At 42.2% G+C, this 23215-nt stretch overlaps 1 protein-coding gene across 30 annotated transcripts in view; it reads right to left on the bottom strand.

The window, feature by feature from the left end:
* Positions 1-2146: 2146 nt before the first annotated feature.
* LOC118505168 (peripheral plasma membrane protein CASK) overlaps positions 2147-23215 on the bottom strand; it is a 207945-nt gene continuing 186876 nt past the window's right edge. For 13 of the 30 annotated variants that reach the window (XM_036040574.1, XM_036040598.1, XM_036040576.1 and 10 more), the window contains 10 exons: positions 12844-13035; positions 12512-12745; positions 12112-12141; positions 11737-11844; positions 11508-11646; positions 10235-10288; positions 8490-8612; positions 8207-8329; positions 7796-8079; positions 2147-7011 (listed from right to left, as the gene is read on the bottom strand). In XM_036040574.1, the coding sequence (XP_035896467.1) occupies positions 6832-7011; positions 7796-8079; positions 8207-8329; positions 8490-8612; positions 10235-10288; positions 11508-11646; positions 11737-11844; positions 12112-12141; positions 12512-12745; positions 12844-13035 (1467 nt within the window). In that variant the 3' untranslated portion in view covers positions 2147-6831. The remainder of the gene's footprint in view (positions 7012-7795; positions 8080-8206; positions 8330-8489; positions 8613-10234; positions 10289-11507; positions 11647-11736; positions 11845-12111; positions 12142-12511; positions 12746-12843; positions 13036-23215) is intronic. The other 17 variants (XM_036040597.1, XM_036040602.1, XM_036040603.1 and 14 more) reach the window with 10 other exon arrangements.

Raw genomic sequence — 23215 nt, 5'->3', positions numbered from 1 at the left:
ACGTGGTTTCCCACTAGAGACTACTGATACAATGTATCAATTTGATCAGGCTGCAGAGAAATTCTAGAGTCCACATGGATCATCGGAATTCGTTGAAGATGTTGTGTATGGGCTATATCGGTATAGAATATCAGTACCCTCAGCCTCATTGCTTCAACACTAGCTAAGAACATTCAGCCAATAAAATATTCGCCTGATATCCTGTTCCGTAAGAAGAACAGTACACTGGATTTGGGCTGGAATCACTGCTTAGTCGTATACGACTAGTAGTACAAACATTGCTTGGGATTCGACAGATGAGATCGCGCAATCAAAACTGTCATCCGGTCTTATCCGTGAACTCCACACAATGTTCTTGCGGCTTATATATGACTACAACCTCGGAAAAATATGGTTCATAGACTTTTATTTCTGGTATTAACAACTTCATAAGAGTTCATGAAACAGAGGAGGTATTAGGGCGATACGGTTCAGTAGTCACAGTTACCCTGGTTTTCCCTACCAAAAATGGTAGGCCAAGACCTTTTGAGAACGCGAAGCCAAACTATTTTGCAGTACTAGAGTATATTGGGATATCCTGCTAGATGGAGGTTAGCAAGCTTGGAGATGCTGTCAGGAGATATGTTGTAGAAAACAATCCTGGAAGACAAATCCTTGATACGAATTTATGATGAGAGTATGCTATATTGCTTCCTTCTGCAAAGGACTCATTGCTCGAACAGTCCGGAGCTACGAAGTTTTTGGCCGCCTAAAAGTATGCAATTTCATTTCTAATCAGCTGTGAGCGCAAAGTAAATTTTCTAACCTTACTCAACATTGTACTCGCTGGTCTCCTGCTCACAATATTCCAAGTAGTTGTTTTGTATGTTAGCAATAGCAACATTACCAAACACGCCCGGTACGTGTCAATCACTAAGGTATCTCATTAGAAAATGCTTGCTCTTCCCTTTGCACACAAAAGCGCCCGCCTGTGTACAAGGAACTGCACAAAGGCAGCCATAAGCAGCAGGTTACCTTGTAGCGAATAATTGTACTTGCACGCTGTCAGTTGCATTGGGGTAAACCACCAACCATCCAACCATAATAGATGTGCTCTTACGCTCGGGGCGCTTTTAATTTTCTTTCTCCTGCACTGCGCACCGTTGTAACTTGGCCTCAGACGCACGCACCGGACGCCAGGGATGCATCCCGGCCGAGCTAGTCGCTAGTCGGTACGAAATCAATGAGAGCGCACGGCCCGGCCAAGGATTGCGCTCTAATTATGGTGGTTGACGCTGGGCAAACAAGCGCCGTAGGCAGGATTGGGTTTACTTTGCTGCGCCACTATTTGGCCGAGGCCAATTCCGACGTCCGGCGACCGAACCCGGTGTCTGGGGCGGGATATGAATATTCATGCAAAACCCACGACGGCACACGATGCTCCGCTCCACCGCTACAACAAACACGAACAAACAGTCTTCGATCGTGGCCGACCCATGATGCTCTGTCTAGAGCTAGACAGACGCGGTCACACCAGTCATAGTCCTTACTACGGCGGATCGATTGTGCAAATTGCACCGGGGCGACGCTAAGCATTGCGGTCGTATTTCATACCGGAGCAGCAGATGTAAAGAATTGGGTGGCCTTTCGCCACGCTACAGTAATATATTTATACACATATCCTCCCCGGGGTGGCCTCAATACGACGACCGGAACCGGAAATCGGATCCGAGATAGCGTGACGAGCGAGGATGATGGGTAGCGTCAGCGGCGATGGGATGGATTTGTTGGTGGCAAAGCATCGCATCGCTCGAGGTTAGAAAAACGATTATTCTGCACATTCTTTGTAGGAAGATGAGCAACTACACATGCACATACACACGTTAGTGCTTGTAAATTTGATACTAGACGATCCATCCTTGCATGTATTAGCAGATACCAATCACGAGGAAAGGGATGCTTAATGAAAATGTTTAATCATAACTCTCTCTCCGGTCATCACATCTTCACGGTCTCACACTCATAAACATACACAAGGTTTTGGTTTATATTTTTTTTATATTAACGTCACTTTTATTAGAATTTTTTCATCCAAAAACAAAATAAACTAGTAAAATAATACTTTTACAGTAGAGAGTTCCGAGCTTCACCATGTTTAACTTCTCGCTTTGCTTTACTGCACACACCCGTTGCCCGCTGCCATTGCTTGTTTACTTGCGCGCGCGCGCGCGCATGTGTGCGTGTGTGGGTTTTTGTTTTGTTTTATTTATTTAACTTTCACTTCTTTGTTTTCCTTTGTTTTTATTTCGTTTGCTAGCATTGCGTTACGCGCCTGTGATTACCGTAAGTAAATTGAGGGTGGAAGTGAAAAAGGAAGGTTTTCTTCCCTGTTGAGACGACGTTCGTTCTACTAATTTATTTGTGTTATTAGTCTCATCCTTCTTTTCCTTCGTTTGTTTTTTCTCCTCTTTAAGTCAACCGTGTTGCTTTGTGGTGTGCCGCGGGTTTAGGTATAGGGCATTGAAAATTTAAATTTGCATTTTGCGGTTTTAAATTTCGACTGTTGTTTGCCTATTGCTCGAACTTGTCTGTCGATCCTTTCCGATAACGATTTGTGGTTTTATATGTTTAGTAAATTTCGTTTTTGTTTTCACCGCCATACCAGAAGCCTCCCCCCCTTTTTTTTGCTTTTACAAACACTAGAAGGGTGTGAAGTTATGTTGTTTCATGCGGTTTTTTTGTTTTGTTTTTAATTTCGACGAAATTATTGTTTTTATTGTTAAGAGTTCGTTTACGTTCGATCTGTGTGTAGGTTTCTTTGTAGGTGTATTCCTGTAGCGCCACGCTGCTGCTGCTGTTTCACTTTTCGATTTCATTATTATAGTTTTAAAACTTCGCTTTATTGTATACACGGGTTTCACGGGGAAGATTACACTGCCGTCTCGTTGAGGAAGGGAAGAAGAAGAAGTCACACTGTGCGTTTAATGGTTTTGTTTCGGGGGTTTTGGTTTCGCTTTTAGTTTGATTATGAAAAAAAAAACAAACCCTTCCAAATTAGCTAACGTTTAAGATTGTTGTGTGTTTATATCTCACTGCTTGGTATGAGTTTGAGTTTGGTTTTTATTCATCACTTGTTTGATGTAGCTTTGCATTTCTACTCCCTTGTGGCTCGTTGGTGCTGTTCGTTCGCTTGTTGATTCAAATGCTGGAACCGTAATATTGCATAACGTTAGGCGCATATCTTGAATTCACGTAACGGCAGCGAACCAGCGCGTAACGCCATCCGGGATAGAAACACATACACTGGGTTGCTGCTTTGTTTAACCCTATTTTAGGGGGATGCGTGTTTAATGCATCGGTTCTATTTGTTTTGCTCGTTTTCTACGTTTTGTTGCCAAGAAGAAAAAACTGAAAACTAGGCTCAATACTTTTTGATTTCTTAAACATGTTGCTTGTGTGTGCTTGCTTGTGTTTTTTTTGGTAATAAATATAGAGTTTTGTCTTTCTTTTGATACACGTGTGTGTGTGAGTGGGTTCTTCTTTTGCTGTATTATAATTGCTTTTCGTGATAGTGGACTCTAGTATAGAGGATTCGTTTTTGTTCTGCTCTGCTAGCTGATTGCGTTATGTGCAAATTTGTCCAACAACTCTACCACAGTTACTCGTGCTACGGGCACCGCCCAATGTAGTACACGCTCGGGAGCATTCGCAGGCAGGAGAACAACGATGTCCCGATTTTTTCGCGTGTCCCTACACTGGATGCGCATTGGATTACACTGGCCGTGTGCCGTTCGTGCTGGCACGCTTTGGCTGTAAAGTGTGAGTGAGTGAGTTTATTAGCGTGCACTGCGTGTGTCTGTGTATCTTGCCACTATGAGTAATATGTTTGATTGTTTGTTTGTTTGCTTGTTTGTTTTGTCTCTAAAACATGTAGATGACCAAAGGTTATCGTCCCAAATATATGTTTTTAGGGGGCTTTATGTTTTGCTATAAAGTACTTCGCAATGGTGTGTAATACAAATTTTCCATTTTCTACGCTGGGAACCAACAATTGTAATGCTTTTGTGTTTTCTTTTTTTGTTGGGTTTTCATGTTTTAAAGATTGTTTCCGAAATTCATTGTCGTCTTCAACACACACACACTCTCTCTCTCCACTCCACACACACACACCCATAAAGAGAAGCTCCTCGGTTACACATGCGGCAAGCTTCACAAACGTGCGCCGGCTGTACTTACTCTGCTGCCACGTTAGTGTTTACGCTCCGATTGTTTATGTTGTCTTTCTGCACTGTTATCGTTCCATTGGAAATGGGAGGAAAATCCGTATGGAATGTTTAGTAGAAAGTTTTAAAACCTGATTTCATACCTTTCAGCACTGGCCGTTGTTGGGTTGGGTCAGTGTGTTTCACATTAAAAAAGTATGTCTGGCACCGGGTTCTGATGTACGTGTGTGCGTTAGAATTGTTCAACGAAAAAGTGTTACATTTGCAGCTAGCGGTACTAACACACTCGTTATAGGTTGGAAATTCGGAAGAGACAGATAGAATGGGGGTTGGGATGATTGAATGGTTGACCAAGTATTGGGTTTGCTTTGTGCTTCGATTTTCCAAGTGATTTTTCGTTGCACAATTACTGTAATCAGCCAAGGCAAGATCTTATTTCGTACTTGTTTGTGCGTGTAAGTTTTTCTTTGCGCAGTGTATGTTTTCAACACCACATGAAAGCTGTCCGTGTTTTAGAAACTGCAGTTTGATGACAGCCGAACGGCTTCGATAAATTAGCTTGATGGGTTTTCCTTGAAATGCCAAAACAGTTGTGTAAAGCTCAACTCAAAAACCTCTAAATGATGTTTAAAAAAAATCGAACATCAAACCATGAACATGACCATTATCTTCTACACCGTATGAACGATACCTGGAAAGGTCCTCGTCTAACATGTTTTGCTCGTTTGTTTTGGTATTTGTTGTTCAATTTTCCCATCTATAAGTGAATGAATTTCAACAAACTATCTCTCCTCCAATTGCTCGATTGGTTTTGCTTTTGCTTTGAACTTGTTTTTTTTCACCCTTTTTCCCCCGTTTTTCTTTTGCTAGGGGCTGCAGTAGTCGCACTGCATCATGTATTTGTATTTTTCGCTGCGGCCCACCCTAACACTGTCTGTCTGCATATGGCACCGCACCGATTGTTTTGTTGCTTCTGTTCGACGCTACAACTACTACTCCAGCTGCGTTTTTTTGCTGTTGTTGTTTCAAATAACATATAACCTTTCGCTTCAAATCCCCACCTCATCTACTCCACTAACCCTAGCCGCCCACCTGGAGAGGGTGGTGTTTCTTTATCCTCTTCGCAGAATATGCCTCAAATTACTAGAAAACAAAACACACGAAAACACATTCGTCAAACGTTACTTTTTTCTACACCCAATTCAAACGTAATAAGTTCTCTCCTATATGTGTTGCGTGTATGTGTGTGTGTGTTGCTGTTTTCTCTTCTTCTTCTTTCTTTGTGTTTGTGTGGGTGTGTTTGTTGCAACCATTTTGTTTTGTTTCTACTGTCGTTTGGTTTTCTGTTGTTGTTCTTTTAATGTGTTTGTGTTCACGTGTTTGAGTGTGTGTTTTGTTTGTTTTTACTTTCTTTGAATTGCAATACTCTTGATTTAATTTCATTCGTCATTATTATTAGCGTTATTATAATAATTATTATGAATTATGTTAACATTTGTTTTTCTTTTTTCATTTTCAGTTTATTTTGGTTAAGATTAAATCTAACTAATATTTTCCTCTGCTCTTCCTACGCTCGGTTCTTTTGTTTTTGTTCACCTTTCAGTAATCGTTTGAATTTATTTGTTGTTTTTTTTGTTAGTTGTGTTGGTTTTTGTTTTGCTTGTTTGCTTTTCCGCTTTTTGTAACTTGGGTTGTTTTTGTTTTGTTGTTTTTGCTGTTTCGCTTTCGCCCTGTGTTTGGCGTTGCGCTTGCTTTCTGCGTTAGTTCTTTTAAAAAGAGTTCTAGTTAAGTGTATGCTTGTGTCGTTAGTTATTATCTTTATAATTATACTCCTTTGCAGTAAGTGTTGTTGTGTGAATGTTTGCGTTTTCTATCACTTCGTTTTATTTTTTTTGGTTTTGTTTTTTTTTTTCTTTTCTTTTCCTTTCTTTTTCTTCTTTCATTTTGTATGTGTAATACACCGACTGTCGCTAGTAGAAACGTGTTTGACAACATATAACAATAGGGTATGGTGGAGTGTTCAACAAATAAAACAGCAATGTTACGTTGGATTGCAACAACTCCAACTTTAAAGAAACAAATTGAAACCAAGAAAATAACATTTTTGAACGAAATTTGCTACACGGTGATGTAATATTGTACTAAAACATAACACTTATATTGAGAAAAACTAGACCTCTTAATTCACTATACTGGTTGATTAACTATATGGGAAATTGAACAATCAATTATCTGCATAACAAAATGATCTTTGGAATAATGTACTTTGCAATGAATTTGATGTTAAACATAAAAAAACCACAAAATTTGTACAACCGCCGTGTATCTCAACCGATAACAACATACCGCACCCAATCGCCAATTTGATTTGATTCGCTACTAAAACACTAAGAACCGTCTGTTTTGAACCATACCCTGTGCTTGCACAAAAATTAACCCGGGTTCAGTGTTTCGGTGTACCGTCTCTTTCTGCTACTGTAGCTGTGTACCGTGGGTTTGTTTGTTTGTTTTGTTTCGTATTTCTTCCGTGAGGTATCCGGCCGACCGCTCACTTCAGATCCAGCTCACAGTCGCACTCACAATCGCACTCATCCTCCAAACAAGCGGGACATTCTAGCTCACTATCTTGTCAGTACAGCCAGGACACCGGGACCCACTGGGCGGTCGAGTGCACCTTGTCGATAGCGTTCTCCAGCGTTGCTATCGTCTCACCGATGTCGTTGTTGACGATGGTCAGATCGAAGAAGTGACCGTACGCCTGGCGCAGCATATCGGACTCTTTGGCGAGACGCTCGAGACTACCGTCGTACTGTGGGAAATTATGGGTCCCGCCGTAAAGCAAAGCGGGTGATAATGGAAGGTAAATTTTAACTCCTATAGATAATCTCCGTTCAAAGATGGAGGATAATTAGAGTTGAATCGCTATAACGTAAGCATTCAAACATAGACTGATTTCCTCAAATCCTGAATACTAGCGATCTACGTAAGTCTTTTTCGTATTTTGTATCATTTATTTTTTATTGATACAAAACATTTCACCATTGTCCATTTAGATGGAGAGTCTAAGGTGAAAACAGTCGAGACTTATTTGCTTGGGGCATCATCGATGAAAAAATGGATCCAGAGTTCAGAGCATTCATATAAATCCCGTCTAGGAAAAACATATCCTGGTCCGTGTAAGTGACAATCCTTCAGAAAGTGAACACGTTTACGAACTTCCTGATCTCATCTGCAACCATTAAAATTTATTAGGTAATTCTCTATCGCAATCATTTTATCTCCAAGGTGGGATGTCAACTGATCGTCTATGCCCAAAAAGAGTTGAACAGCCGTGAACATTTATTTTAACGTCATGGTTAGGGTCCCAAAGGATTGCCAGAAAGCAACCCATCGACAATATTTTTGTCAAAAGAAATCAGTCTATTTTTTTAAATGCATGCGTTAATAATCGCATTAGCATCAACATTGGAGCTAAAAGCTTCAATAACCAGAAAACCTAGAGTTGAGGTGTTCTCACAACTTTCCTCCCATACTTTAAAAAGCCTTTAAGCAAATTTAACGAAGCAAGTATAGAACGAGTGGTATCTACTTACGTCGGCGATGTTTTGCAGCAGTGGCGCTGCTATGAACACAACGTACGGCGTAAATTCGGCTGTTCGAAGTATTTTTAAGGCCTGTGGTTCCACGTCCAGTATTGCCATCTTGCCGTCCGCATGGATGCGTCGTATCGTTTCCAGCTTGGTACCGTACATCGCATCCTCGTGCGTACCGTACTCGAGGTACTCGTTGGCCGAAATATCCGCCATCATCTCATCGTGTGATATGAAGTAGTAGCTTCGCCCATTCTCCTCATCCGGTCGTGGTGGTCTGGTGGTATCTGCGTTGGTCAGCGAAACGTACCGAGCGAGTTAGTCAAGAACATGGTTGATACTTTGATGCCGCTACAGCTAGGTTCTGCAGCAGCTCAACTGCATGCATCGTTTGGGCGGGGGCGTAGTACTTACGTGGTATTGGATAAGCGTATTTATCCGGATATTTTGCGATGAGCGTATTTTTGATATGACGTCGTCCTACGCCGTGCGCTCCGAGCAACACCAGGGTGCGTCTTTGGAAAGCTGGATCACCAACTGCGCGAATGGCGGATGTCGGGGAGACAGAAACAGAAACACGAACATGGACATCGTGTGTTACGAATGAGATGAACCAAATTAAGCATATGCAGGGGACGACCGGAGAGCATCGTCACGCTGAAGCGATGGTGTAGAATGTGCATGGGGCATTACTTACTCGGTACTTTGACCACCTCCTCGTACGTTACCAGATCCAGCTGATCGAAGACCGCATTGTGTTTCGCCAAATATTTATCCCGACACTGTTTCTTTTTACGACTAAATATTGAGCAATTAACTACTTTGATAGTCGCGTTCATCGTGGATACAGGATGATGGTGGATTGAAAAGCAAAAAGACATCAAATTGTTTGATTAGACATTTTCGGCGTTAGAAAATTGCTTCGTCTGCGTGTTTGATTAAAGCGAACAATTTCATCTTGTTACTGATAATACTGGGGGCAAAAAGGGCAGAGAGTGCCAAAATTGGATTTTCTTTTTTAGATGAAGTGTAGTGAAAGTGAAGTACAAGAAAAATTACTGGTGAGTGTTAGATATGCACTAGCCCAGCTGTAGTGCTTAGTGAAAGTGTGCTTGAGAGTAGTAACTATTGAAGTTCTAGGCTTACTTTACTATACAAAATTGTGCAAACAATATTTTCAACATGCTGTTAAATTATATGATAAAAATACACAAAATTATTTAAAAAATTTAAACGCGATAAAAATCTCTTAGAAAGCCTTTTAAAAACTTGCTAAAGCAACCCTGGTAGTAGATGGCGAGAATGAAAACACTTCAAATTGCTAAAAGCATTTGTGTATAAGCGATTGATTGTTGTTAATGAAGCAAGAAATTCGTGAGAGAAATTTGTGATTCGCCATTGCCAGAAAAGTTCCTATTTTGCGAGGAACAATAGCCGACGAATGGCCTATAGTTTGTTCTATCGCACAAGGGCCTCTCTCGAACCCATTTTGAACAAAGCTTTTAACGATCGTTGGAACGTGCCAGCAGATGAATCCACAACTAGTTGGGTGCCAGTTTTTCTATTTCCACTTGCTATTTCGACTCCTTCCCGAACGGATTATTCGATCGATGAAGAAACCGTCGAGGCTCTATTGTCACGTTCGATAGGAGAATAGAATGGCGCGTCCAAGACGGACCACGCTACACTTAAGTGCTGCAGCTTTGAATAATGATTATTAGACTTTCCTTCGCTCGCCAAACCCGGGAGGGTGTTCGGGTTGTATGAGTTGCTGACCGAATGCCACCATCACAAAAGCATAATAAATGTGTGTTTGTGTGTGCGTGGGTCGAAATGCAATCAACACAATCGTAAGAAACAGTGGACAGTGGAAGATGTATTTCGATTTCGAGCAGTGGTCGTTTATCACTTTGTGTTACAATAAATGGTATACTGTACTGTCGATGGCACAGTAACAATTGCTCAACTGGAACCATTCGAACGTGTACTAGCTTTTGCTTTCAATTTATGATTCGAGTGTGAGAATTATGCAGCAAAAAACCCTTAAAGACAAAATACAAAATGCAACAACAAGATCCATATTTAACACCAACACTAACAAACTAAATGAGTTTGAAAATTCGACAATTCTATCATGCAATAAAAATCCTACCTAGGCGATGTGGTTTTGTGCAAATGTATTATAGAGAAACAGAAAATATAAACTACCTACAGTACAAAATACTCAAGAAAATACGGCGAATAATCACACAAAATCACAATGAATGATTGGAAAACAAAATCAAACACGAACACGAATAAAGTACGCGTAAATAGCAGGTCCTTGCCACCGAACGATGTCGGCGACCCGAACGCAAATATCGCAACGGAATGATCAAATTGGTGTATTGGTTTGTTTGTTTGCAGATTCGTTTTTTTTCTTGCAACAACTGGTTCCTGTACCTGTGGGTCCTTCACATCCTTCGGCCTGTGCTGAACAACCGGGCCCTGCCTCTCCTGTCGAATGCACGGTTGCACCAAGACGCAGTCGATGAAAGTGATTTTCGAAACAAATTTAAACTACGTGTTATCGATGGCGGTAAATATTCAATTTGTTGCTTTTTTTTTGGTAAATATTTGCATCTGATATATACGAGCCAGATATATGAGCTCGCCCAGATATGTAACGAATGGTTTGAGGACACGCTTTTTGTAAGGTATTGGAACGAACGACAACAAGTTTGAAGCTTAGATACAGGAACACACAGACACTATTGGATAGCGAATACAAATGGACAGAGTTTCAGGAGCACAGACGATTGTAGAATTGTACGGAATGAAAACTTTTTGTACAGCGTTAGTTAAGGGTCAGTTGAAAAAAATGTTATGGAACGTAGAAAAATTAAACCATAGGAAAAACTTATAGAAGAAAGGATATATTTTCTAGAAAAAGAGATAGAGAGAGAGAGACAGACACGACCACATAAACACACATGTAACCAGTAACAAACAGTAGAGAAACTAACAGAGTAAGGGGATTAGATGGACATGGGGGAAAAAAACCATAAGTAGCTGGATCGCTTACGGCTATCCCGACAAATAAAAAAAGAAGAAAACTCGAGCACGAGTTATCATTCTCACATTGATCCGGAATGAAAATAAAATGAAAGCGTAAACAGAGTAGAGCAAGAACGAAGAAGAGGCACATCGAAACACATACACACAGAAATACGGATACACACGGAATATGCACGCACAGGAAATGGAACAGCATTAACATTGAGCCACAGTAACAATGGATCGAGAATGGGCTGCATGGATGACTAATCGTGGTGAGATGTGGGTGTTGTGAGTTTTGCGAAAACACTATGAGGATCATTTGCTGTTTATCTGTGGTATACATGGGTTGTGTGTCTGTGTGTGTGTTGGTTTGACATAGGACTGTGACGTTACTTTAAGGCGAAGTTTTTACAATCATTTTCACATCTTTTTACAAAAGTTTGCGAACGTTGTCGGCCAGCCATATTTTGTCTACTGACATCACCAGGACCATATGTTTGTATCAAAATGAAGCCAATAAATATTTTAATCATTTTCACCTCAAACGAAAAATTAAGTCGGACGGTGATGTTGCGTAAACAAATTACAGTCTTGCCCGATGGCAACGTTGAAGACCCATCCCCAGTGGTTGGGATGAAGAGTTAAGCGGCGGAAGCCAATCAGCTCAGGAGCTTACCTTGTTCTTTGTGGGATTTGTCCGCCGATTGGCAGGCGATGCGCCATTCCTGAAGCTCTGGTGAGGGTATCAATCCGGCTGAACCTCCCGCAGCGTCATGCCTGGCCTGCCACCAATGATGATCGTCTTTGCTAATAATCTGCAAATAGTGCGACCGGACATTGATGTCATTAAAAACAGTCTCGACGCACGGATGGAAGTGGGGTGGACGGTGCGAAATGGAGCTTACCTGTAGAATATCACCGACACGAAAAGCTATCCCTGCCTGCGCACAAGGTATCAGCTCGTCGTCCAGCGGGTCATAGTCGAACTGAGCTCGTACGAAAATCTGATCAACCAGAAATTGGGTAGGAAGCAAAAGTTTGTTTGTAATGATTGAAGAATACATATCCGGGGCTTCGTTTTGGGTACACAAAAATGGCATATTTATTATCACAGATGAGTGAAGTCATCGAAAAACAGAATGACGAATTAAAACAACCAAAATGAACAAACAAGAAACCGATTCGAAGTAAACGGAACGGAGCACGTTTGGAAAATGATATGCTTGTGTAAGGCGAGTAGCGAGTAGCGAAGATGTGGAAGTACCGTTAAAAATACTTACTAAAACCGGTGCTGGTCTTATCCTGAATAGCTGCTCGCGCGCGTATGTGCGTGTTCGTATTTCCGGCGTAAAGGAAGAAAATACGAAGGGCAAACATCAAATTCATGGGTTACAGCGTACAGGGGAAAAATGGATTTCGATAGGGTAACATATGTTTCGTTGCTTCAAATAAACAACTTGGTTTTCTTGCTGTACCGGGGGTTGGTTGCTATAGGATTTGAATTTTGTTGGAAGTAATAAAATTACCCTCTGTGGGGGATGTTGAGAAACCTGACACATGCAAGCATTGAACTTGGGTGGTGGGCAGACTTGATAGGATCGTGGAAGGTTTTGCAAAAGGTTCGATTCACCATATGGGCGCAGTTTGAGGAGTTCGTACGTCCTACGCGTCATTACTCACCTCAACCGGCGGTGGGGCACTTCTATATGAAGGAACTATTTTAAAAGTAACAGAACCGCGCGCGTCCCGCAGCAATCGCTGTAATTGACTGACTGTTTGATGCTGCACCGGCTGGCCGTTGATTTCCCGTATTTCGTCGCCGACGTGCAGCGTGGCCTGCCGGTGGATCATGCCACCGTGCATGATCCGGGCCACGATGCACCGGCCGTCTTCGGTCATCTTCAGCGTTATACCCTGTGATACGGGGAACGGTAAGAAAAAAGAAACACACCCACACAAGGTGGCTTAGCGATCGATCGTTCGCGTGGGCCCGTTCACCATCGAGCGCTTACCATCGGTTCGTCGGTGTTCTTCTGGAATTGCACCAGCCGGACGCGCGTAACGTGCTGTAGCTCTCCGGCGTCACCGTTGTCGATTTCATCGTTTCCGCCGTTCAGGTAGGGCGCGATCGGTGGTGGCGTTACACGAAGCGCTTCTTCGCCGTATACTTCCCTAGCTACCACGTCATGCGTGTGTAATAGAGCCTGCAGGAGAAACGGAAACAGAAGCGGAAAGGGGTGTATCAGTGCATGGGGATGCAAAGGAATGCGATTATATTACTGCGCGTGTGGGTGGAAATTGATAATGCACTAATGGAACCGATGGACCTCCGAACGCTCGACCGGCACAGCCGTTGCGGGCTAACGTCGTATGCAGCTAAACACAAATTAAGGTTAACGTTGCCTGACGATGATACGAGGTTAGTGGTGGTGTAATGGAAACGCTACTGCCGACGGCTGCCCCATGATTAACGCGAGCAGCAAAAGTCAGTCAGCAACAAATGTCACAATGCTGTCAATAAAAGGTCTCCCCCATCACCCAAACGAACGAACGGCTGTCGTTTACATAATTGCATCGACTTCTCGACCAGCAACTTGTTCGTCTGCGGGCTTGTTTCTTGCTGAGACAGGCACACCAAGGCACAGAAGCGAATAATAGAATTTTGCAACAAATCTCCGGCCCACTTCACGTCTCTTCGGCATTCTCACACCGACCGAGACTGCATTGAGCGAAAGATAGTTACGGTGCAATTCACGTACGCCATTGCAGTATCGAACGGTTCGGGGTTTTTCGGTGAAGTGGTCGTTGCAGATGTTTGCAAACCCAGAAACCGGCAACAAAAGAAAATATTCGTTTTGAAATTGGACAAAATTCTTTCACCTGAATAAGCATTACAGTGGAAGCTGCTTTCAAACTTGGTTGCCAACAGAGAAAAAAAACTCAGGTTGGCAAACAAAACCACCCAACAACTTTAACTCCGATCCGACAGACAAGATTACGGAACGGAACGGAACATAAATCCAAAAGGCTACGAAATAGTATAATATTGAACTGTTGAGTACCGTAGCATCGTTGCTGCCAAGGGTATAAACTTCGCCTGACTGCGTAATCTCGGGACTTTCATCGGCATGATCCGAAATCATTCATGGGTTGCAACTCCGATTGTGAAAGCGACAAGCGCACAAAGTCAATTATACGCCCTCCAAAGCATTGAGGTCAGGATATTCGATTGATTGAATAAAGGGAACATGCGATGCGACGAGTAATGCTGATTGGAATCAGTTAGAAACGTTACCCTAGAACGAACGGCAAACCCAACCGTCCCCCCCCCCCCCCCCATTTTGATCGGAAGTCTTTCCATTTCAGAATGATTATTTTTGTCCTTGTCCTTGTCCGTGGAAAAGACAGCCTCACAAAACTTCAATTATCGATCATTATTTTACGGCGGTACTTTATGTTGAGATGTTACAATTTTATACTTTTGATACTTTGCGTGCGGAAGATCCCAGCTCTTCCGCTTATTAACAGTGTTAACATAGTACTGTGGCGCTTGTACTTCTCATTATATTCCGCTTCAAGTGTCTCTGATGCCTGCTCCCGCAGCAATTCAAACATTCTCCGCATTGTCATGTTCGGCTTTCATGGTAAGTGGTTGCACTCATCGTGCAATTTGCCTCTTAACAACTTGCCGGGGAATGTTGGTGGGATGTAAAAATTTGCATTTCAATGGAACTACAGCATCCATTCCTTGGTGCCACACTAGGTGGCACATACTATCGCTCGAGTTAAGATACATTATATCGTCAGCAGAAATCTAGATTTAAGGCTGCTGCCTGTCTTGTACGACGAGGGTCGGCCTTGGACCCACACTTCACGCCCCGAATCGATATTGCGAGTGTTTCTCTTCCGTTCCTTGGAAGCACATCTAACAGTTTGAGCAAATATAGTTACTGTATCTGGGTGTGTGTGCACGTGTCTTGGAGTATCGTGAGTTCGATGTGTACTTAGAATAGTGAAAGGATTTGCTTCGGCTGGCGGTGACAGTAAATAGTTTTGGATCATGTGGTTCCGGTAGCAGCTGATGAACATCCAAACAGGAAATGGATGCCTCAGCAGCTTGTTTCGTTCTAACTCGCCCATTTTACACATTCGACCATTTCTTCGTACGAATCACAGACTCGCCGTGCCGTTGTGTGCAAAGGGTATAAGTTACAAGCGGAATGGTAAAGTAAACGGTGTTTTGAATTTTACATCATTACATTGCGAATGGAAATCGAACTTCCGAAATGCTAGTTTTGCATACATGTACGCACTGCACACAGAGAAGGGCGAGGGTGTGGTGTGGGAGAGTTTGGCATACGGTTCACCTAGCAAACCATCTGGTTAACGTATCGTATTGAAATGATTTATGGTACCCACAGCTTACAACACTGCATTGGTAGAACGCAAGCGGTTCGTGAGGCCCTTTAACACTGTGTCGCACTACCATAAATTTCAACAAATGCCAAAAGTGCTTGTGCAGCTGGAACAATCTACAGTTTTTTGTACGTGTGTGTGTGTGCTGCGTACTCAAGCTGTTGCTATTCTTAACCACACGCCGCCAGAAGTACCTTCCGTTTGTTGCTATATTGTTATGCCCTCCGTTCTCGTTTCTTTCACCAACTCGCGTTGCCGGCTGATTTACCGCTGCGTAACGAATTTAACTGATCCAACCTTTGACTGCTGGTCACAAAAAAAGCACGGGACACACACCATTTCCAACCAACAGGCACCGAAAATTCTCAAAATAAAAACGCGAACAGACAGCTTAAAAATTTAATGCCACCCTCCAAAACAATGCTTGATTGAAAAAGTTTACTTTTTTTTGTTTCGGGAAATGTCAACCATATTGTTACATGCGGTTTTTACAACAGTCGTTTGCTGTTGGGGATTTTTTTGGTAAGGTTGGACAACTTTTTTGCATGCGTGTAACTTCCTGTTGACTGTTAACGCAACGTGTTGCAGTAATATTCAGCAACGGATTGCTTTTTTGTTTAAACGAAACAGCATGCGTCTCCATTGTCATGCAGCACATCGGAAGTGAAACACCAGGCGTCTCCATCAAATGTTTTTGAAAGTAAATAGCATAAATATTTCGCTTAAAGCGCAGGAAAAAAAGTAGGTTTTCCACTACAAAAACAATCGATTTCAATCAAAATGCAATGTATTTTTTCTTCAAAATTCGATCCAATTTTGTCAGTTCCAGGAAGAAGACACCATTTACGGGGCCCATTTTGAGCCACACTTTACATCGAACACTGGAAAGAGGGAAACAATGAAGCAAGCACAATTTGGCAAAACATATCTTTCAATGGCAAAACGTATCTTATCGACAAACCTTCATAAAATAGATAAAAGCCTTTTTGGAGCCCTTTATCCCGGTTTGTTGCGAAATGCAATCACCAATGAATTGTAGTTGCAAACGATAGGCAGAAAAGACAAGCAAGAAGAGCAAAGCACAGGGTCGGGAAGAATAAAGCACTGTACGGCAATAAAAATGCAACCATGCTGAAAATACTGATTTGCATTTCGCGAATCAAAGGAAGCAAGCAAAAAACACAAAACGCACCATAAAACTCCCTTTTCGCCCTATTTGATATGCGTATTTGTTTTCCGTTTCTGTTTGGGTTACTTTACTCTAGAAGTGATGAAAGGAAAAAGCAAAGCTCGGTGAGGGTAGCAAACAAAAAAAAAACACCCCAAATAACAAGAAGGCCCATAATACTGCAACCTTGGAGAGCTCAACCACGTTTTCCCTTAATTTACCAGTGCCGAATACAAACACGAGAAAGGAAAACCTCCGGACATGAAAATGATTATAAACTGCTGGGTTGCGAAAGAGTTATTGCACTCATTATCATGATGAAAGATAATGCGGTTGGTCAGCTGCAATATGAGGAGCGAAAAAAAACCGCGCATGTTCGTCCCTTTTCTCTACGGAGACATCATCATTCAGTCGTCCACAATCGCCCAACAAAAAAGGGAACAGAATATGGCGGAAGGGTTTTTGTTGGCGCTATGCCGATTGTAATAGAAAGAAGGCTTAATATTTTCGACACACCTTTAAAAACGAAAGGGCGTGCATTCCCAATTCCATTAGCTCCGACTTTTCCTGCTGGCAGGGTGCGAAATTTTCAAAAAGTCGCTTTATTATTGTTTTCGCAGCAACTACGGTGCACGGCCGCAGGCACGGTCGCTTCACTTCTCGCGCACACACACACAGAAACAGTTTTTGTTCGTTGAATGTTTATTTAGAACTGTTTTTATTGCACCACAGCGCTCAGACGTCGCAGAGCAAAACACGAAAAGCTCATCACGGTAATGATCCATTAAGCGCGAGACACAACTGGACTGCCAAAGGGATCAGAGCTGCAGAATGTTTGTCACTGTTGAAATGCAATCAAATGTGTTAAAACAACTGAGAAAAAACGGAGCATAATGTCATTTTAACAATGTTGTGTTTTGATTGCGACTTTGAGACAATCCTTATCAACAAAGTGAAGCACATAAAACTGACGATCCAAGCTGCTGCGATAATTATATCAAGCACTAATCCACTACAAATTAGTTTCAACCCTTACTTACAACCAACACCAACACACAAAACTCTTCCAAACAAAACGTACAAACCGTTTAGCGGCGCATTATCTTCACACTGGTTAAAATGAGCCGGAGAAAAACTTATGAGCTAACAAGCAAAGTTTATTACCGTGGCTGAGAATACTCGCATAAGCTTCGGTGTGAACATTTCTTTTGGCTTTTTCTTCCTTTTGCCTACGGTGACCATTTTCGGCTACACACACACACACCAGCCACCCACTCACCCGGTGGCAACCAAGTCCGGATCCGAAGTGAACGATAATGAGTAAAATTAATCAAAGAAACTGTGCTAACGACTGCACGGAACGGGGGCAATACTTTCGCCAACGGCAAAGGTATTTTGGTGCACAGGACTTCGTTTTTCGCTGTCGCCATTTTGTTTCTCGCACCGACTGAAACTCTGACCAGGCCGGGGGAAAGAAAGTTTTGTGGCGTACGACCGCTTCGCGAGAGTAAAAAGGTAAACTTGTTTCTGGATAGGCAACCCCATTCCCCGGGGTGGTTGTTGTTAGTGGTCGATTAGTGCAACGATCCAGGACGGGGACACGGAGCATGGCAAATGGGTGTAAATAATAAATGTGCACTAAGAAAGCAAAAGGAAAGGAAGCCGGCAAGCAAGCAAGCAAGCTGCTTGCAGTAACCCAAAAAGCTTCCTCAAACCATGGCAGCTTGCTGTTTTAAGAATGTGGGACAAACTACTAGCTCTTAAGCAACTTTATCCAGGAAGAAAATAAAGAACTCGGTTTCACACATTGCATTTACACGGTCCAAATGCAACCCTAGAGGAAGTAAATAATCTGTAAAATAATAAATTTTCAACTTAAGCTACATCATTTACCAAACAATTCACCTTCGACACTCGGAAAGTGATTTACCGTGAGGACAACGCATAAAAAAGAGCTCCAAATGTCCTACCTAATAATGCTGGTCCGCAAAGCAAATGGTTCTTGAGCAAACGAACGGCTACTCTTTGACGCACCATTCTGGAGCGATTCATCCAACGAAAGGGATGTAAACGACCAGCGTAAAGTGTGAGTTAAAGTAGCGATAAATTTCTAAACCTATGGTCCGTATCCGTACATCCGAGAGACGGAAACGATGACCGGTTAAGTAAATTGTTGGGAATGTTGGGAAGCGTTCTTCTTGGGAACCGGGAAGTGCGATTTTTTTCTTCTTATCTGTGTGCCAGTTTTGCTTAACCTCTTGGCAAATATTTTCACACTCCACAACATCAAAGCGAGGGCTGATGGAAAAGCCTAGCTGTGTTTACACGTGGCATGTTTAATGTTTTATGATTCTGTGCCCTACGGCAGGAATTTATTTAGCGAAATTGCAATCCGTGGTTGCAGTGACATGGATTTTAATATTCACAAAGTCTGGATAAAAAAACATCCTTCACACACAGGCACACAAGCACTGATTGGAGTGCGTTGGGTTTGTTTTTTTATGATAGAGCAATGGATCAGCGATGGAAAGTTCTGCACATAAAAGAGATCAAAAGGCACAGTGGGATACTTTATTTATGAGCAAGTTCTGGATAATAGTATATGGTAGTTCATCTTCACACAGAATGTTATCGCACTTCCCAATAACACTTCTCAAACACTAGAGATGTACAACAAAGGAGTAGTAAAATTTTTGTTGAAAAATCGAGCAGCAATCAACCGATTACGCTATGAATATTACTAGAACATTCTTGTCAAAATACCGAAATTCATGCAGAGCTACACCGAAGTTTTTTCGAATTTAGACCGTATGAATATTATTCCCAAAAGAGATAATTAAAAACGAACAATTCCAACAGCTAAATGGGTTTCGTAATAGACCATCCATTTGCGAGCACAATTCCCACAGCTGGAGAGCTTTCTACTCCCGAAAGCTGAATGACATTACATCCTTCGGACATTCGACATTGTTCCGTTGGACTGTAACTGATCGACTGTCTGGTCCAAAATGATACGAGCCATTGACCGTTTCAGCTTTCACTGCTGCGAGACATAAAGTAATGTCTGTGGGGCATGTGAGAGCGACATTCAAACGCAACAAGCTACCATGATACCGCTGGGATTACTGGCTCACGTACGGACATGTCAAATGTGTAGGATTAATTTAGCACTACAGACGAAAAGCTTGCTCAGCAGGAGTACAGCAAGAGAAAGAGAGGAACTGAGCGATAGAGGCAAAATTATATCGACCAAATCAACCAACTCACTGGATGATTGTTTTTTTTTTGCGTTCACTGACCAAACGCTGAAGCATTTTGACGCTCGGTAATTGAAGTTTCACTATTTAAAATAAGTGGCTTTCTGCTTTCGCAATCAAAATCAACCGACGGCTGAAATGACAAAAACCAACAACCCAAACGAAGTGAGAAAGTTGATCACCGGGTGAAACATTAATTAACGGAACGCGCCCTTCACCGTGCCATGCATAAAAAGTTGTTAATGTTTGCAAGAGTTTTGCATTTATTGATTCGGGTCGAGTAGTGGTGCGGAAACGCTTGACCGTAATGGCGACGAAAGGTGCGTGCATCGGGCTTCGAGTTGATTAAAATTGAATGAACCTTAAAAATGACAGCTCGCGCATTGAGCAATCTATAATCCAGTAATCTTTTGCACGGCTTTTGAATCACGACGATTTCATTCGTATGCGTGGGTACTTTGGACCAAATTCCACTTATCGCGCGATACGTGCGTATTTCGTGCTGTTCCAACACACACTCGAACTGAGGTCGCAACCAGTGCTCGTGCATGAATGAAAGACTCATGAGCTTAAATAATGCTTGAATAAAAAGAAGGGGATATAACATTTTAGAACAAAATGGTAGCAATATTTAGCACACGCACACACCGCAAAACACTTGGCTATTGTATCAAGTTATGCGAGCGCAGCAGTAACATAATCATATTCATAGTGGTTTATCGTTTATTTAGGCAAACGCACGCAGAGTCCCGGCTCTGGCGTTCGCGTTACCGTAGGTAACGTTTCCGGGAAGGATTTTCTCAAATGTCCGAAAGCGAAATGTATGCAAACATTATGCTTACTCCTGGTGGGAGTTCTCATCGTAGGAAAAAAGTATATCCGCTAGGACGTGGGGAAGAAAAAAAGATGGCGGACTCGCTCACATTGACACTTCGTACACGTGCTGTTCAGTACGCACAGTGTAGGTGCGTTTTCGCCTGCTGTGTTGATTACCAGAGCGCTGGATGGGCAGGCAAAAAAGGGGATCAAGCGCACACCCACTTTGGACCGGGCGAGGAACGGGTTCATACATCATTCGTTTATAGTCCCTGTACGCATATAAATAGAGATTAGGCTGTTGTAACTGCCGAAACTTTCACCAACTCGAATCAATGAAAAGTTTTCCCACATGTCATCACGAAACTTTTCACCAACCGCGTCCGTGTGTGTGTGGGTAGGTGTATGTGCGCGAGAATGAGGAAGAAATATGTTTATAGAAAATCCTTCCATAATGCTCTGGAACACCTCAGTGCATAATCGTACATCGATGGCAGCAGCAGCAGCATCAGCACCAAGAAAAAGGGCGGATAAACTTTCCAGCACAGTTTCACTCTAGCCACGTTTTCCGGAACTTGAGAATCCAGGCGTTTGAAATTTTGTTTGAAAAAAAAAAACACTCTCTCATTTGCGGGTAATAATTATGATGTCGTAGTCGAAGGTAAGAAGAGCCTTTCCCAGTAAATCTGAGCTGCTTGAATAAAACTTTCCACAGAACAAGGGTAAAACGACACGCGCTTTTGGGGGTTGGGTACGTGGTTTACACAAAAAAAGTGAGTTTGAGGCTCTCTCTTTGATGAGCTAATAGCGAGTTGCCGGCTCAGAAAAGAAGTTATTACAACGTACTATCTGATGGTATGATGAATCAAGCCGCACTAACGATTCACGGTGCTCAACCGATGGTGGTGGCAATAGTTATTCATTTGCAAACGGTGTGGTAGATCCAGTAGAGTAGTGCGTGCGCGTGTCTGTGTGTGTCGGTGTTTTCAGTGATAATTTGCTCTATGAATATTTATGAGCTTCGTTTAAGCCAATGCCACCGTATGACAAAGATTAGCAACAGTTTTTCTGCGCTCTAGAAACAGGAACTCAGCCACCAGCATGATGGTTTTGAATTTTGAATCTTTCTAGAAAACATAATGCTAGAGTTCGCCGTGAAGTTCTAAAAAAACGCTACAGCCACCGTATGTTACACAAATGCTATAGAAGATCGGAGAGGTCACATCTGCTTGTAAAATTGGAGTGGTTTTTGTTGATCCTTCAAATTCAAAGCAAGAAACATCAGTATTTCACATCAGTTCAGATAAGAAAGGCATTTTATCATGCGAAATGAATGCTTCCCTGTGAAAATTTATTATCATCACTATCCTTCCATCTGGTTTATCTCGAGCAGAATAGCTCAGACAGTCAGACAGTCATAAGTATTGTATTTCGGTATACGTGACCCATGAGGATTTTTTTTTATGTACTAAAGTATTCTTCTCTCAACGCTATGTCTATTTTTTCCAGTAATCTTTTCGAGCTATGTAATTCAAAACTGATCAATTAAACAGTAATACACATTATAAAAAATAAATTTATCTTATATGTCAACATTAAATTGTTCCAAAGTGCTCTAAGCGTTCACAAATTGCACTCACGGGATACAAAAGGTGATTGAGTACATTCGACTCGATTAACAAAACGCAAAAAGCAAAAAGAAATTGTAGAATCATTTCATGCGGGTACCGGTTTTTGATGAAAAATATATCTGCATTTCACAAAAGGGACTAACCGCATTGCCAGAACCACAGTAATGTACAGTGAAGCCAGAAGCTAGGATGTGTTCCAAATCCATCCAATTAAACTCTGAACCAGCTTTGTTGCCAGGGGATTTTTGTTCACCACCCTTTTTTTTCAAAACGTATAACGTATAACTCACCGAAAATGGTACAAAACAACAACAATTGGACAAACAGTGGTATGGAGCGAGTATTTTGCAAGAAAAACGATTGCATGAAGAAAGTTTGCGAACCAAGCATCCGTATGTGAAATGAAACTGTCTTTTTTATCAAGAACACGAAGCTACACCCAACGAGAAGATAAACGAACGTTTGCTTACTTTGTTAAGTTTGATTGAAAATCCAAATATCATAATTCATGAAGTTGTTTCATTTGCCGCCTGCACGTCTTCGCGATGTAATCCGTTAGTGAAGCTGCCGCGTGGGTAGCCCTACCGCATCCAGTATCCACGGGCAGGATGATGGTAGGGACGGTACGAGGTGGTTGAATTAAAAACTTCTACACAAACACTCCGCCTTGCCATCACGACACGAGCAGCTCACTCCACTCAACTGTTGTGCTCACAGCCATTAGAACCACTCATATTCATGCTATTATTATTATTATTTACAGCCGACAAAAACACATCTCACATCGGTTTTGGTCCCCGCGAGCAAAACACATTTGGCATTGTGGCAAGTTAAGCTAATTATGCAAATGCTACAATGCAACACACGGCGCCGGGAACCCCATCTGCCTCTAACACTGACCACAATTTCAATTTCAACCACTAATGGGTTAAAAACTAAATGTACCACAAAACACACCGGCTAGGATCGCTACAGCAAAAAAAGAGAAACGAACGAAAAACAAAACCCCGTAACGATGTGGCGAAACCGCAAACTCCGACAGCGAGACCGAGAGCAAGGATACGCACGTTTGGTCGGCGAGCACCGTCAGCAAACT

The sequence above is a fragment of the Anopheles stephensi genome, chromosome 2, assembly GCF_013141755.1.
Source record: "Anopheles stephensi strain Indian chromosome 2, UCI_ANSTEP_V1.0, whole genome shotgun sequence".
Taxonomy (NCBI): Eukaryota; Metazoa; Arthropoda; class Insecta; order Diptera; family Culicidae; genus Anopheles; species Anopheles stephensi.
Note: the sequence above shows the minus strand (reverse complement) of the source record. Positions and strands in the feature narration are given on the sequence as shown.